Raw genomic sequence first — 17,009 nt, forward strand, 5'->3', positions numbered from 1 at the left:
GATTAACTTTTTGTGCCAGTGTCCTTGTCTTGCGACTTTCTTTGCTTCATATTTAAAAATTCAGCCAAACTTTATTTAGGATGTGCCGTAAAACAACAATAAATACTAAAAATGGTCCTCATACAAGATTCTGGCGATTTTAGCACCATGGCCCGACTAGGCTGCAGTCATGGTACGGGAATACCAGTCTCTGTTCTGGTCTACAAACATTTGTTCAAATCAATAATAGAAGTGAGTATTGTTTATCCTAACTTTTTTCTATCCTACTTAAACACAAGTGTTATTTTACTCTTGCATTTTTATTTGGGTATTTTGTGTACTGCCATTATCTTTGGTTATGCTAGATAAGCTTTTAATATTTGTATTATTTGGAACAAAATACGGTTTCCTTAGTAATTTAGGAACTAGTAGCAGTATTGTCCAACGCCGACCAGATGAGGAAGGTGCTGTATTTCTAAGTCGAATCAGGAGGCTTCTCCTGCTCCTGGTAACCATGGACACCAGTAGTATCCGTTTCATGTGTGGGAGCAAACCACCATCTAAAAAAACAGCCTGGAGAGGGAGAGGCGCCGCCATGCTAAACTGGTCCAAGACACACCACATGAGGTGGTGCACAAACGACACTGGCAGTTAAAGGATCCCGTGAACTGTGATCTGATTAACAAAACCATTAGGGTAAGAACTAAAATCATCTGAATTTATGTCAAAAGACGCGCTGAGATACTAACATGGTCCAACGATATTTAATTTGTAACTTAAGGCACCACTGAATGCAACAAAAGTTTTTAAATCTTTGGGTTGCGTTGGACCCTAATCACTAGGGTCGTAGGGCCACCATTTCTTGTGGTGTGTCTTGTGCAAGTACAGCCTGGTGGTGGCCATCCCTTTCCAGGCCAACAAAAGAGGAAAAAAAATTGGATGCCATCTTACCTTCTTTGGTGGTTCCTTGCGTCTGCATTGACGGTCCAGAACCGGATCTGTACTCTGCGTTGACCTCGACTAGGTAGGTTGTCCTTGGCCGAAGCCCCATTAACACAATAGTAGGCTCATCGCCGACTGTGCGGGCTTCCTGCTCAGCGCCATCCTCGCCAATTGGTCGGAAAGTCAAGCGGTAGTGGAGCACAGCTCCTCGTGCCGGTTGCCAAGACACACGGAAGCTGTCCGTGGTCTCCTGGGACACTCTCACATTACGGACTGGACTTTGTTCTGCCCAAAACAGGGTTTTCTTTGTTCTTATTTTAATCAAACATTTAAATTTCTAGAGCCCGCTCCAGACTCGACACAACAACAAACCTTCTAAGGTGGTCTCGTAGCCGACAAGGGGCAAACTGTCGCCTCGGTCGTACTGAGCAGAAACGTTGACTTGGTAGCGGGTTAGCGGGGTGAGGTAAGGCAGGATGGTGGACAGTGTGTCCCCGGGGACCGACATGGACACAAAATGGCTGTCGGGAATGTCAAAGGGTCTGAACTGGACCAGGAAGGACTCCACATCATTAGCGTCAATCTCCCACGAAGTCCGGAAGCTTCTGGGAGTCACTTCGGAGAAAGATATATCTCTGGGCTGGACCAGACCTAAAGACGACAAAAGTTAATTTACAAATATGTCTGGATGTCTGGTAAATCTGACACGGGGCAAAGAGCCAAATTAAATTATTAGAAAAATGTCGAAATATATGAGACCGTGAATGGTGAAAAGCAATCTTGTCCCCATATGTGCGGAATGTGGTAAAACCACATCTTGGCTTAAACCTCAAGTGTCAATCAAATATCACTTCTACCACCTGAAAAAATGGAAACTATTTATACTTGTGCAGGGGTCAACTAACAGACTTGGTCTAAAAATATCATCAGTCATCAGATATTAGGATATCAAAGGACAGTTGTAAAATAAAAATTGAAAGTTGGTGCTACGTAACCCAGTCAAAAATTTGTTAAAACCTAATTGATTATTGAATAAATACGTAAATATTGTTATCAGGATAACGTTTCCAAAGCAAAAAACTAAACCATAATTTAAAAAAAAAAAAAAAAGATTATTACATGTGTATACTGTTGGCAGGGGCCAAAGGGGCTTGAAAAACAAGTAACACGTGTTGTATATATAATAAAATATAAATATAAAACAAAAATTAAAAATGGAATTAGTTAAAATTATCTGACACGGCATGTACTTTTTTTCATTCAAAGTATTCTATTATTATATATGCTGTTGGTAAAAAATACATTTTGAGAATGAGAAATTTTGTGTTCAGACAGACGATTTTTTTCTGATTTTCAGGATGATTGTTTTATTGCAGTAGAATATTCAGGTTTTATTATCGTTAAACAAAGAAATCAAGCAAACTTTCAGCTTCAAAAAAGATTAGTGTTGGAGTAAATAAACGTCGTTCTTTTCTTGGAAAACCATTATCAACATTTTTTGCTAATTTTCCAAAATGTGATGGGCCAAAACAATAACTGAATTATAATTTAATTTGAATCTCCTGTTGTTTAGAATGTTTTAACTCATCAGTTTACAAAATAATGGAAGGATTAAACAATCCTTAGTTGCATCCCCTAGTTGCATTTTGATATTGACCAAACTTTATTTCAAAATGTATCTCCCCAAATTTTGATGTGGCAGCACTTGCAATAAAGGCTGACACCTGGATCAACATATTGGCATTATTTTAGGTCAATTCTAAACGGTTCGTTGACCTTTTTCATGGCCGAACACTTTTTAAGGACTTTCAAAGCCAAATTTTACACTTTTTCGATTACCATTAAAAGAAAAAAAATCCAGTGTGAATCATGAATGTTGCAGAGCCAGATATATTTGCGATTTACATATGCGATTTTTAATATCGCGTCTGCATTTATGAAGAAATATAATTTTTGTATCTTGAGTAAAATGGGAATTTATTTCTTTTCGAGACAAATCTCTCCCCACCCAACCAGCTCAGTAGCCTAGATGGTAAGGCGCCCGCTTTGAGACTGGGAGGTTCGGGTTCGCGCCCCGGCCGAGTCATTCCTAAGACTTAAAAAGTGGTCGGCGGCGCCCTCTCTTGGCTGCGGCTGCATCGGGTCAGATGCAATCGACATTTCGTTCTGTGTACATTGTTACACAGAATGACAATACAAGGAAATTATTATTATTATTATTATTATATAGGTGTTGGGTAAAAATGACAGTAATAGAAAGTTGAGATTTCCAGTTCCAGAAAGTTTTTCCTGTTACAATTCACCACTGGCAAATGCGACGTCATTTTTTGCATGGCCTGTAATAAATGTCCATAAGTGATACGTAACCTTTGCACTAATACACCTTTGATAGTGCTCTGTTAAGGTGTGGCATGCACTTGTGCTTTTGGGCGCGCTAAAGCTTGATAGGACAATGTCATTCAAACTAATGCCAGCTGCTATTAGACAAGAGATAAGAAGAAATACAAAGGTTAACCAAACATCAGAGAGCAATGTCAGTGTCATTTTTAAGAAGAGAAACATGCCATCAAAATTCAAGCACTTACAAGAACTTCATCAAAATTCAAGCACTTTTTAACATTAGAATTCAAGCATTGTCAAGAACCCTTTTTAAAGCACGATTATATCATTGAAAAATTACAGGTAAAGTGGTACCTATACTTGCGAATGTCTCTTCATACGAAAGTTTCAGGTCACAAAGTACCTGAGCGGTAAAATATTGCCTCTAGACAAGAAGGCGTTGTATGATACTAAGTCAAAAATACAGTACAGTGCACGCTGCTATTAGTTGCTTTCAGTTTCCCGAACATAAACAAATTGGCTATTGCTTAAAATCTGCCTGGAAACCCAGTGTGCATGGGTGCTTCCAGCATGCTCTTTATGTCACCGTCACAATTCGGAGTTCAGAGACAAGGAGGAGGAGGGGTTGCGGCAAGGTAGCGGGGAGGAGGACGCAGAAATCATTCAATGAGCCTAAATTTTAAAATCCATGAAGTGTCAGAATTTGTGGGAAGGAATTACCCGGAAAAAGTCATTCATTAAAGTAGGGCCATCGCTGCATCCGCCTCACGCATTTCCAAAGGATTATCAAAGGACGGCAAAAGGAGACGTCATTGTTTTTTTTCAAGAAACGCGAGGCAAAAAAATTAATATTTTTATTTTTTTATTATTTTCATTATTTTTATTTTTTACATCAAGTGCCACTCGTTTTTTGATTAGTGTGCAGTAATCAAATTTGACCAAGGATTTGTTTCATGTTCTGGTGCGGTTTTATGATTTATTAACAATATATACTTTACCTTTGAGGGGCTTGGAACCGATTAGCGCATTTATATTCAAAATGCGTCTCTACTTACTAAGTTTTTAGGTTACGGAACTACTTCCAGAACAAATTAAAATCGTAAGTAGAGGTACCAGTGTATTGTTTTGTCTTTTGTGGGGAGTAAGGGAATTATATATGTTAGTAATATTCGTACGTAAAATCGCCATTATGTCTACTCATGATTTGATCAGTATATGTTGGAAGAAAATGGTATTGTGCAGCTGTTTTTTAGGGGAGGGAGGGTGGACTTTGTTTGCACTGGACTTTCAATGAAAAGCTGCATGAAGAAGAGCAGAATCAGAAGCTTATTTTAACCTAAAACGTAATGCAGCATCTAATAAAAGCATCCAAATGTCTCCGTCATCCATCGAAAAAAATAATTTCTGGCTGCATGAACATCACCACAGACCTTGCACATGTAGTGTTGCTATGCAAAAAAACACCCCTGAAAAGGACAACAGTGAGAGAAAGAAAAAAAAAGCCACGACATGAAGACAGATGTCGTAGATCAACATACAATAGATGTCGACAGACACATGTCCCACATGTTGAGCGATACATGCGTCCACTGTTTTGACAGATTTACATTCAGGGCACGTCATTCAAAGCGCTACTGTCAAGTAACTGTTGACAAAATATAATTAGATTTAAAAAAATTACATAATATTCTGTTACAAAGAATGTGAGTCACATTTTCTCCTGGGAAAGCAGAAAAGAAAAATGCATGCACTTTTTTTCCCCTTCCTAAAAGCGCAGACGTTGCTTGTCGGAACTTGACGAGCCTCGGAGGAATGCTCGTCACGCATTGTTGTTTATTACCACAACGGGTACCCCTCACACCTGACAGACGGCTAGACCCCGAGAAAATGGCTGCGGGGGTCGCTCGGCCCCAGGTTGACCTTTCCGCAAGCTCACGGGTCAACATGTGGGCAAAACATTAGGGCCCGACATCTTTGAGCATCTAGGTGCGGAGATACAACTGGGGTTCGTTTTCAGCGAGTGGAAACGCTCCCTGGCTGACAGGCTAAGTCATAAAAAGATACACGCGCAAAATCGATCGGCGATTCTCAGTGCAGTTTAAACATTGTACCGGACAAACTACTGCATTCAACAGCTTGATCCTGGATCTGGAGTGATGTCCTGTTATAGTACAAGTCCCAACATAAACTAAAAACAGTCGGGTCAATGATAGCCCAATTTGGGTCGAGTGTTTGATTCATTTGACCCAACTTTCAGCATTGTTTCAAACAATCCCACTTTCATCAACCCCTCCAATTTAGAATTTTTTGTTAAAAAAATAAAAAATATTTGTTTGGGATGGCCATAATATTTAAAGAATTATTTGAGTGTCCTAACTGACAAAACATAAAATCTTGGAAAAACATTCCAATTGTTTTTTAAATAAATACCCTTTTCTGTCATTAAATAAAATCTGAAAACTTCTCCACTCTAACACTTCTCAAAGTGCTAATGGGGGGCTAAATCATTCTAAATAAACTAAAGAATAAAATCTGAAAATAACTAAAAAATCTGGTAATTTTCTAAAAATGGGACAGTTTCATTTCTAAAACTTAGAAATATTCCTAACAAAGAAAATACTAAAAACGTTTCATGTGGGATACATTTGTGTAATATTACACAGAGCAACTGAAAACAGGGTCATTTTGTTCTTGACAACCCAAAAATATAGATTCCTCGTTTTAGAATTAAAACAAATTGTTGTTTGTACCAAAATAACTCCAGCAGAAAGGTGCCTTTTAGTTTACATTGGTTAATCGCCCAGACAACAAAAAGGCCCATCCCCCCCAAAAAATGTCTATTTCTATAAAACGGCCCCAAACACTCGGTCGAGTTGTACAAAAAAAAGTTACTTTGTTTCAAACAACCTGAAAGATTGGAAAAAAATAATTGGTTTCCCCATCTTTGACCCAGCAATATGAGTTGTTTGCCCCAAGTGTTTTTTTAAATATATCACTTGGGAAATCTTCAGTGCAATACCACAATGCATCAAAACATTCCAGGCGGTCCCGAGTTTACCCAAAAACATCCAGAGTAATCAACAAAAATATTTGAAAACCGTGCTCTATCAAGATTTTTTAAGGTAAAAATCACCTTGTTTGTTGCATTTCAAATTATATACAAGCATTGAAGGTGGGGTGTGTCATTTGAGGCATCCTAAAAATGTTGAGAATGTTAGGTATGTGTTAACAATGTGCAACTTGAGTTCAAAGAGCAAATTACAATTGTTTTCCACTGTGCCAATCAGCTTTTCATACTTTTGGCAAATCTGCTCAGGGCAGAACACATTAGCTACAAGGAATCGGGTGGTCAGGGGAGAGAGGGGTGACATTATGCTTGTCCCCGTTTTTTTTTGTTTGGAATTGTTAGTGTAGCATGAAAATATGAAAGTAAAAAAGCCAGTTTCAAGTACAGTCCAAATACCAACCCAAACCCCAAAAAGATGAAAAGAGAAGTGTGTGTCTACGAAATGTACATACTTGCTTTAACTAGCACCATTTGAATTAACAATGATAGATGATTTGGTTGAACCCTTTTGTGTTTATCCATACAGAAGTTTAATAGAACATACTTGTCACTTTTTGGGGGTTAACGGGTGCTGATGGATTACAATAAAGAATCTTGAAGTTTATAGCATACAACTATATAAATTGTGTTTTTGTGTACTAACTCTATTTGTAAATGAAAACTGCATCTGGTCTCCAACCTCAGCTACTGATTTTATGTGTTATAAAGTAATTTAAACCGTTAAAAATAGCTCTGCAATAAATCTATGAGCTTTCTTGTGCATGTTGTAAAACTGCCTCTTCCTTGCGGGAGCTGTGAGGCATGACGTCACCTCAAATTTGAAAGTCAAGATGTGTTTTAAGAAGGGTAAAAATAGTTGGTTGTGATTTATTTTAGTATGCCTCTACGCTGAACGAAGCTCATGATCCACGGAGCCAAGCTTGCTCTCTGATTCACGCTTGACTACCACACTACTGAAACAACTTATATTTGTATTTCTAGCACGATTGATAAGAACACTTACGTTTCTTTTGGATGTTGCGAAGTTCCTGTTCGATCCTCAAGCAGATGGACTGTGTGAGCTCCTTGGAGATCCTCTGGAAGGCGTCAAAGTCTTCCACTGTATAGACGTGCGTCTCAGCAGGCGTGTTGGCAATGGCCTCCAGCTCAGAGCGCACAGCGTCCTTCACACCCACAGCAAAGATCTCCACATCAGCATCTCTCAGTTTGGTGGCAGGTATCTGGAAGGCGTCCGAAGACTTGCCGTCCGTGATGAGGATGGTGACTCGTGGAACGTTGGGCCTGGCGCCTTTGGCCAGGTGAAAGATCTTGTCTCTCACATACGTCATGGCCTTTCCCGTGTTGGTGGAGCCGCCCCGGTACGGGAAGGAGCGCACCGCCTTCAGCACGCCGCTCAAGTCTGAGTGAGTGTTGAGGAGAAACTCGGTATGAGGGTCGCGGCTGTACTGGACCAGGCTGATCTGGACCTTGTTGGGGCCGATGTCGAAAGTGTTCACCAGCACTTCCAGGAAGGCTCGGACTTTGGCAAAGTTGGCAAGGCCGATGCTGTAGGAACCGTCCACCAGGAGAACAACATCAGCTTGGACATCCACACCTAAGGAACACTCTGTAATGGGAGGAAACACCATTTGTGACTCAGGTGAAATAAATGACAACTAGAGGAGCAGCAACTAAGCGATTATAAATTTAATCAAACTTTTCTGATGATTTTTGATCAATTCTTTAAAATTTCAGGCTCTCAAAAGCAAATATTTGCTCATTTATTTTAATCTTTAATCAAAATTATTTTGATGACCCTCTCAAAGGTGAGTATTTGCAACTTTTAATGTCCTGCTTTTTAATACATTAATATACGATATGATATAATACATATAAGATTTTTTTTCCAAATTATAGCTTTTTAAAAGTAAATATTTGACCTGCATGATAGAAGAATTATTTTGTGTTAAATAAACGACGTTTAAAGTATTTGAGAAAAAAAACATTGAGTTGACCCAATTGTAACCAATACATTTTAGCATTTTAGAGTTTGCATGTTCTCCCCGGAATTGCGCAGGTTTCCTCCAGGTCCTCCAGTTTTCTCCCACATTGGCCAGTTAAAATTTTCCCCTTGTATGAATAACCGAATGAGTCGTTTGTTTCTGTGAGCCCTGCAACTGACTGGCAACCAGTTCAAGGAGTCCCCTGCCCACTGCCGCTGCTAGGATTGGCTTCAGCACCACCACAACCCTAGTGAGGATGAGCGGTGCAGATAATGGATGAATGGACATATTAGTAGAAACATCAGTAAAATGTTTGAATCTAAAGCAAAAATAACAAATTACAAATTAATTTATACATGTATGTGTTTATGTCTGAAAGAATATTTATTCATGAATGCAAAGGATGTCTTTTCTCATCGAAAGCAGAGGAAGAGGCAAGATCTTAAGCCTAAGCCTGACCTAAATTTCAGCCCAGGTCAGGCCTAAAAAGTCAATCATTACGTTCAGGTGCGTAACATTTGATGATTTCATAAAAATAACAATAATGTCAGAATCTGTTTTCTTATAGCAACAACTATCCCACTAACAAATGTCTCTCTTCCGCAGTTACTTTTTGATTGTTGAAGTTCATTTTGATAGTCATTTTTGTCATGAATAGTGTCAAAACAAGGTGGAAGCGGAGTTCTTTTGCAAAAAAGGCACAAAAAAATAAAGATTTGGATGTATTAACCTTGAAATATGTGAACTTTCAAAGTAATCAAGTGGTCAATATTCGTTTACCATTCAGTTTTATAGGTGCAAATTTTTAGCATCTTTGAAATCTACAAATCCTTGTCTGAAAAGTCCACATGCGTGGTATGATCATTTGTAATCTTTTCATAACTTGCACAAACTACACCCTTGAAAAATTATCCAGGGAATGGCTGCAGGCGGATGTCACACTGGCATACATCTCATTGCTAAAAACACAGATAAAAAATTCCCAAAGGCATTTCTTCTTACCAGCCTAAAGGTAGAAAAGCAATAGAGCGCTCCTGCGGCTAGTGGTAGAAACACGGTGTTGTATTACCCACCCTCAAGGCGTAAAAATAGTGGACTTTATCTCAGAGCCAAATGTAGTCTTTAAAAGAGCCACACCTGGCTCACAGGCCATATGTTCCCGACCCCTGCCTTAGGAAATTCAATTTATAAATGGCTCTCAAGTCAATTGAGTAATCAATCCCAATGAGACGGACCAAGTGGACTCACCCACAGACACTTTGACAGGCTGAGTCCTCTGTGAACGGACTACGGGTTCGCTAGGTGTCAGGCCTTTCAGCGCAAATAGGTTGATCTGGTACTCTGTATCTGGGCTCAGGTCCCGGACTGACACAGATGTGCCACCCACGTACAGTTCTTGGCGCTTGGCCCCCGCCATCAAAGGGACCATCTGCACCTTGTAGCCTGAAACATTGTCCAATGAGGCGCTCCAGCTTATCTTCATGCTCTTGGAGGACACCTCTTCCACCTGAAGGTTAGAAGCGGGCTCCACTACTGCAAGTAGAAACAAACACATCCGTCACAAATGGCGCAAAGAAAGGATTTTGTAAAAGAAACAAAAACAAAGCAACACTGACCTTCTTCTCCGCTGGTGAGCGAGCTCAGCTGCTCTTCAACACCAGCGCACACCTGACTGATGACTTCCCGCTGAACATCCCGGATGTCATCAGAAGCGGCCATGTTGAAGACGTGACTCCAGTAGGGAGTGGATGCCAGAGTCCTCATTTTCCCCTCGTCGGCCTGTTGGATGCCTGCGAAGACGGGGGGCTGTCAGCTTGTGTGTGTATTCTGTTACAAATTCAACAAAAGCAGCACGACGTCTTCAGGAAATGAAAACTAATTTAGGGATATTTAATTTCAAGCACCGAGTTACTCAGACCACCTTCAAAGTCTTCATTTTCACAGTTACAGTTACATTTCAGCGGTTGGGCCGAGGTTTTTTTCCTTTGGTGAACAGAAAAAAATTTTTTTTTACCAGATTCGCCGAGAAAGTTACCACATGAGTAAAACGTACTGGTTAAAAATCAGGACATCTGCCACAGGGGCTAAGCTCACTTTTGCTTGAAAGGCTCTGTAAAAGTCAGTACTTTTGAGCAAAGTATATTTTCTTTACTGCTACTCAGTCAATGTAGCATACTTGGATATATGTATAACCCTGTCAATAAATTAAAAAATAATAATATATATAAATTGAGACAATTTTGTCTCTTGCCCATTGTCGCCGTCTCCTACCCCCTCTACTGTATATACATCCGCTACTCCACTCGACTAACTCATTATCACACCAAAAATAAATACGTTTGATTTTTCCTCTACACGTATATCGATTTATTTTCTTATTTAGTTCTGTGCACACATATTACCCATAAGTGGTACTTACGATTTAATGTTTTAATGTTTTTATCTAGGGTACCTATTCACCGCTTTACAGCAATTACACTTTGTGATCCTCACCTCAGAACAGATTCATGTCGTAACCAGGGGTCTACGGTATAATTTTTTTGAATCTGTTAAAAAATCACTGTTGTAAAAATAAACTCCTATAGTTTAACCAATCAGACAATGGCAGGGCCAAAAATATATCGCGCTGTTTAAGAGAAGTTTGGTGAAAAAGATTTTTTACAAGCAACACATCACAAAGAAAATAATATAAAAAATTAAAATTTGAGAACCACTGACCTAAATTAAGCATGACCAATTTATTTTTCAGATTCTCAGCAAGTTTGTGCTACGGTATATTGAACTTTGAATGACCAGTGTGCAAGCAATTAACACCAAATTTGGTACACATTTTTCCCATTTACACCTTTTAACAAGCTAACATGGCACCAGGAAAGGAAATACAATAGCTAGTTATTTGTACACTTACCCTTCAGGGGGCACTCACTTTAGGGTGCTAATGATTTCCACTTTTTAACAGTAAATATACGATGACTACGTAACAATTTAGCAAAATATCTTGTGTAGACAAAACAAAAGAATAAGAGGCCTGTCAACAGAGATCCCTCAGTTCTCACAGTTAATTGGGATCAGAACCAACCGCGAAGAGTGAAAATCCCTAAAGAGTGTCGCACCTTTTTTAATAGAGATTAGATTTTAAACGTCAACAGAATGTTTTTTAAATTAGTTGATGTTCTCTGCACATTTGTTAAAGCCGACTTACCATCTGAGAGAGAGAGATAGAAGAAATAGAAAACAGATTTGAAAGGTAAACAGTATTTGGGGGGGAGACAGAGAGTAAATAGAAAACATTTTCAAGGTAAACAGTATGTATTTTATAGTATTCGATGTTTATTTTCGGGCGCAACATTCTTTTAAGCTGACTTGAAGGCTGAGAGAGAGGGAACAAATGGTTCAATGATTCCACCAAATGACAGATCGTTCAGAAGAGTGCGGGACACACAAACCCTCCCGGCGAGATGCAGCGAGGAACACAGAGCAGGTGTACATTCACACTACAGTATGAAAGATGCTATGATATGAATTGGCCAATTGGCATCAGAGATATCAAGTCAAGGGGTGCTGGCCAATTGGCTTGAATCTTGGCTGCCCGAAACGTTCCTCAGTGGTGCTAAACATCGTTGTTTTTTTTTAATTGATGTATTATTTTGAATACTTTTTACACAAAGAAGTGAACCAGCAATAACTGAAGCGCGAATTAGCAAGGGGTCTATGTATTGTCAATGTATTTACAGTTAAAGGTGCAAATGTTATCATTAGGTCCTACAAATAACCTAAATTGAGTGCAAATTGTTTTCATGTGTGAATGCCGTGGGCCAATGGGAGCACCCTACAGGTTGTTCTTTTATCTCTTCCAGCTGAAGATGAGCTGAATGTTTATCTCTGGCCGGTCGCTGCAGCAACACAGCCCTTTGTGTATCTGCATCCACTCTGCGTGTGGAAAGTGTGACGGAGCTTGCATTCCTGCTACGGCTCGTTAATGCCGGAGGAATCCGAGCGGGAATGCACCGTAATGTAGGGAAAAGAAGAAAAGGAGACAGAAACTTGCGTGTGGTGACGTACCGACGACGAATACCTCCACGCCCTGGCTCCTCAGACGTTTTGCCGATGTTTCGGCGTAACCGTCCCATTCACCGTCGTCAGTGATGATCACCGCAACTTTGGGGAAGGACGTCCGCGAGCCTGCCGCCTCGCTCAACGTGTTGCTCAGCAGGAAGTCCAGCGCGGCGCCTGAAGAAAACAAAAAACGTGAAATGAAAAAAAAGCACAGACTGGCCTTTATCCAGGCAGAAAATATCCTCTTAGTACTTACCTATATTAAAAATAGTTCTAGCCGCTAATGCGAGTGGGTAGCTTCGCAAAAACACCTAGTGTTACCAATTTAGTCGCTAATCTTTGCAGCTAGCATCACAAACGCAGTAACAGTAGTAGCATTAGCGCAGGGGTTGGCAAACCAAAATGTTAAAAGACCCATATTGGATACAAAAAAAAGAAACACATGTGTGGAGCTGCAAACAGCTTCATATAAGCCTTATATTGTGTCATGTGTTTTTCCCAGAGAAACCATATCATATTCCATTATCAAACATTTTTGAAAAGGCACCAGGAGCCAAAAGGGAGTGCCTAGAGCCGCACTTGGCTCCGGAGCTGCTTGTTGCTGACCACCTGCATTTGAGATAGCTGCAAATTTTATATTAGCATGAGCGCTCTAGTTGATAACCCTTATCAAATAACACTGCTTAACCTTTTTCTGTAAGGTACTTTAAAGAGACAGTGTGAATTATTTTTCCATTGTTACTTGCAACCAAAAACGACAGAGACACAAAGTGACCAAACCACAAAATGTTTCTTCTAATTTTTAACAGAGTCTTTCGCAAGCTTGTTTTGTTTTTGTTTTTTACAGGAAACAGCAGTAGCAAGATGGCAAATAATTATACAGTGCGGAAAATGCGATACTGTATTTCACGACTATAAGCCGGATAGAAAAGTCTCGGATTTCGAAATGTGCCCCTTCGAGCAGTGCGCCCTGTGTGTGATGTAAAGCGGTTGACTTAAGTTTGGGTGCCTGCTCCAGACTAGGAGATTACAGGTTCGAGCCTTGGCCGATTCATCCCGGAAATTTACTACACTTTAGGGTAAACTCTGATGTTTTTGTGAAATTGTTCACATTTCCAACTAAATGCGATTTCCTGCGACCTTTAAGCCTCTCTTATTTAGATGCCACAAGCTTCCTGCTTGTGCAGAAGAGGACACATGACGTCACACGCAATGCATTGTTGGCGTAAGTACTCATGAATGTTAACGCCGTAGCGTATTAAGCAATTTGATAGTTATTGTGGTACAGGAGGCTGAACAAAGTTGTCCACCCAAATATTATTTAAATCCAAAAGTTCACTTTTCCTCCATTGAATGCTTTCTGTGTTTTAGTCCGCTATGTGTGTTGATATTACGCTACGTGGAAGATCATGGAAACCGAGCATTTGACTCCCCTGCAAAATCAGACTCCCCTTCGCGTGAAAGCGCACGATGCTTCCGACAGAACGTGTGTTGCGATCAGTCTTTATAATGTGTTTATTTACGAATATTGATTGCCGTGATTAAAATGATAAAACAATTGTGATCTATTTAATGAGTTTAATAAGACATATGCAAACCTCACCAACGCCGCAGCGCTGAGAAGCATGGGTTACGCAAAGGGGAGTCTTAATTAGGCACACACGGCCACAACAGCGGGCACTTGCACCCTATCGTAAGGTACGCCATGTGTAGCGTTAAATACAGAAATAGAACCAGCTAGTGAGAATGCGCCTTTTAACACGGTGCGCTCTATCGTAGTGAAAATACAGTAAATTTTAGGATTTTAATCTAAGGAACTCAGGACAGCAAAAAATTATAGTTTGGGAGAAAAATGGTTTCACATGATTATCGCTAGAGGGTGCTAAATAATATAGGGTGTCCCTTTAAAAGTGTCGTCTGGAATTTGAAATTTTGTTATTCTCTGCTGCAGTCTTCTGACTTAAAATCATGATTGCAGCCTTAGTCAGCTCATTCCTCAAGTACACACATTCCTTGAACATGCTCAATTAAGTCTTCTTTTTCTTTTTGAGTTTGCGTTTGGACTCTTCTGAAACTAGCTTTTTCTTACTCATACCATTTTCATGCTACACCAAGAAAAAAAACACAGGGATGAGCACAAAAGCACTCTGACCCCTCCTTTCAACTTTTTAAAGACACCTCAACTGTATACCAATAACGCAAAACATGGTGAGTAAATAATCATATAAATGAATGATTGATTCAAAAGATAATGTTAAGATACATTAGTGGATAAGTGAATTTATAAAGAGTCATGTTGAGACAAAAAACCTGGTTAAAATATCTGAGTAGCAAAATACTGGATGATTGCAGCCCCATACAAAAGTAGGAAGTATTCAACAACTGACCCTGTAACACTAGTGACTCACCTTTAGAGCATCTGTTTTTGGAATTTGAAATTCAGAATGCGGTTTATATCAAAGGCCGTTTTCTCCACTTTTCGTTCTTACACTTGTAGGTTTTTTGATATTTTTTGAATAAAGAACTTCAGAGGGAAAAAAGGACCATTTTGGTCATTTTCATTGGTACTGAGATAATAAACGGTATCAATATTTTTCCTACAGAAAAAAACTGTTCTGTTTGTTCTATGTAAACAGAAGGAGGAAAAAGTCAAGTATTTTCCATGAGCTGGCAGAAAGTATGTAAGAGTTTTCTTGTCTGCTATCAAGTATGCGCTTTTCCTCAATAAAGGTCAGGAAGATTCACTCATTATTCAAAATGAAGGCTGTGCCAATAAATGTGTCTGTGCTTGCTGTGTGGTGTGTGTATGTGCATGCACGTGTGAGTGCAAAAAACAGATGCTGAACATATTGCTGACCTACTTCTTCTGAGGCGGGACATAAAGGGAGTTCTAACGAAATGGACTCCATCTTCTCACTAAACACTACATTTTTTCACATAATGCTCAATGTTTTTTTATGATACATGTCATCAAAGGTGCAGGTTGGGTCTTAGCATTGGTGGGGACCAAATAAATGTTTCATTAACCTAGTTACGTTAACATCAGAAACAGAGAAACAGAAGTTGTTGTATTACAAAATGTGATTATAATATTCTCAACTGAAATTTAGTCATACCATCAGATAACTTGCGTATGATTTTGTCCTGCTAACACACGGTGTTCCAAAAGATTGTCTTTAATGTCATTACGTAAACTGTTACGCTTAGTTCATTGACATACCTGTCAAGCACCTACTTACTTGCATAAGACGGACTATGTAGAATAAAAACAAAAATATTCACCAAATAAACAACACTAACAATTCTTTCAGCATCTTTCTTAGTTCTTTTCCCTACTTTTTCTCACAGCAGTAAATTTAGTGTTGCTTACTATATGTAGCAGTGGAGGATTTTGCGGACTGCATCTTCGTTAGCAATCAACAATGACGTTGTGATCTGCTACCAGTGACCGAGACAATCAGGATTAGAGCCGAAACAGGCGAGACGAGATCAGTCTAACAGAAAACGAGTTTTTGTTGTTTTTTCAGTTTAAAATCTGTTAGATGGCGTACACAATTTGAAATGATGAAAAAAAATTATGAAATACAGAGAAAACATATAAATTGACAGGTATGCATTAGCAACAGTGCGATTTATTCCCTCTCCTGTTTTGATGCTATCCTCACTTGTTTTTGGCATATTCAATGTCACTTTCAAAGACAACAAATAATAAGTTTTGCGTGAAATAAAAACCACTAACTTTGGCTCTATGTGTCAAAGCTTCAGCAAAGGAAGTGATTTAACCCCTTTCTGCGCTGCTAGGTGAACACAACAATCAAGCTTTTTTGTTTTAAGTGATCACATAATATTGCTGAGGACAAGAGAATAATTGCTTGATATTGGTGGGGACACATCCCCTCAGGCTATGCCAAAACTATGAGCTTGCATTTCACGATATCGAATTTTTATATTTGATATTAGTGCCGTGAAGTACCTGTCCGGGCGTAGCCATCGAGGACATCAAGCGATCCGATAGCACGGAATAGGGCGGGTCGGGTAAGGTGTCGATCCAGTTGGAAGCCCGTGGGTGATCTGCCCGCATACTGGAGCACGGCTACACGGGTTTTGTCTTGGCCGATCTGAAAAGCTCCAGCCACGGCCGCTGCCAGTCCACGCACGTTTTTAAAGGCGGCTCGGTCCGAGGCCCAGGACCCGGCCAGAAGGAAGGCCACGTCTGCCACAGCGCTCACAGGACATTCTAGTGAAAGACGAATGAGCAAGGATTTAATTTTCTAGAATGTTTCTATTTTATATTCATAAAACAATAAGGGGCTTTGTTGATTTGTGTCGATTATCCTGAAAAAAAAAGAATGGTGACAAAGGGTAAACATGAGTAGCTTACTGGGGCAGTTTTAATAGTGGATAAGAAAATATGCAAACAAAGGCTAAACGAGGGGAAAATTATTTAAATTGGTATACCATCTTTTTGGCTTTGCGTTATTGTTTAAGGACCCTAGCTTTGTTCACAAACAAGGCCACTTCTAACTTAAGTTATTGCTTCAATTTGCAACCTTTCATATAGAAAAGGAATCAACTCACTTGCAGTTTCTGAATCCAGTCTTTTAGAACCTCCACCTGCAGACTCAACTGCAAAAAATAATTGA

At 39.6% G+C, this 17,009-nt stretch overlaps 1 protein-coding gene across 1 annotated transcript in view; it reads right to left on the reverse strand.

Moving 5' to 3' along the window:
- col12a1b (collagen, type XII, alpha 1b) overlaps positions 1-17,009 on the reverse strand; it is a 138,352-nt gene that overhangs the window by 107,341 nt on the left and 14,002 nt on the right. The window contains exons 4-11 of the mRNA XM_088325622.1: positions 16,945-16,992; positions 16,340-16,603; positions 12,373-12,540; positions 9,927-10,100; positions 9,559-9,843; positions 7,332-7,934; positions 1,294-1,572; positions 931-1,206 (exon numbers count right to left, since the gene is read on the reverse strand). Coding sequence (XP_088181748.1) covers positions 931-1,206; positions 1,294-1,572; positions 7,332-7,934; positions 9,559-9,843; positions 9,927-10,100; positions 12,373-12,540; positions 16,340-16,603; positions 16,945-16,992 — 2,097 coding nt within the window. The remainder of the gene's footprint in view (positions 1-930; positions 1,207-1,293; positions 1,573-7,331; positions 7,935-9,558; positions 9,844-9,926; positions 10,101-12,372; positions 12,541-16,339; positions 16,604-16,944; positions 16,993-17,009) is intronic.

This window comes from Urocampus carinirostris, chromosome 20, assembly GCF_059441175.1.
Source record: "Urocampus carinirostris isolate Australia breed hairy pipefish chromosome 20, RoL_Ucar_1.0, whole genome shotgun sequence".
NCBI lineage: Eukaryota > Metazoa > Chordata > Actinopteri > Syngnathiformes > Syngnathidae > Urocampus > Urocampus carinirostris.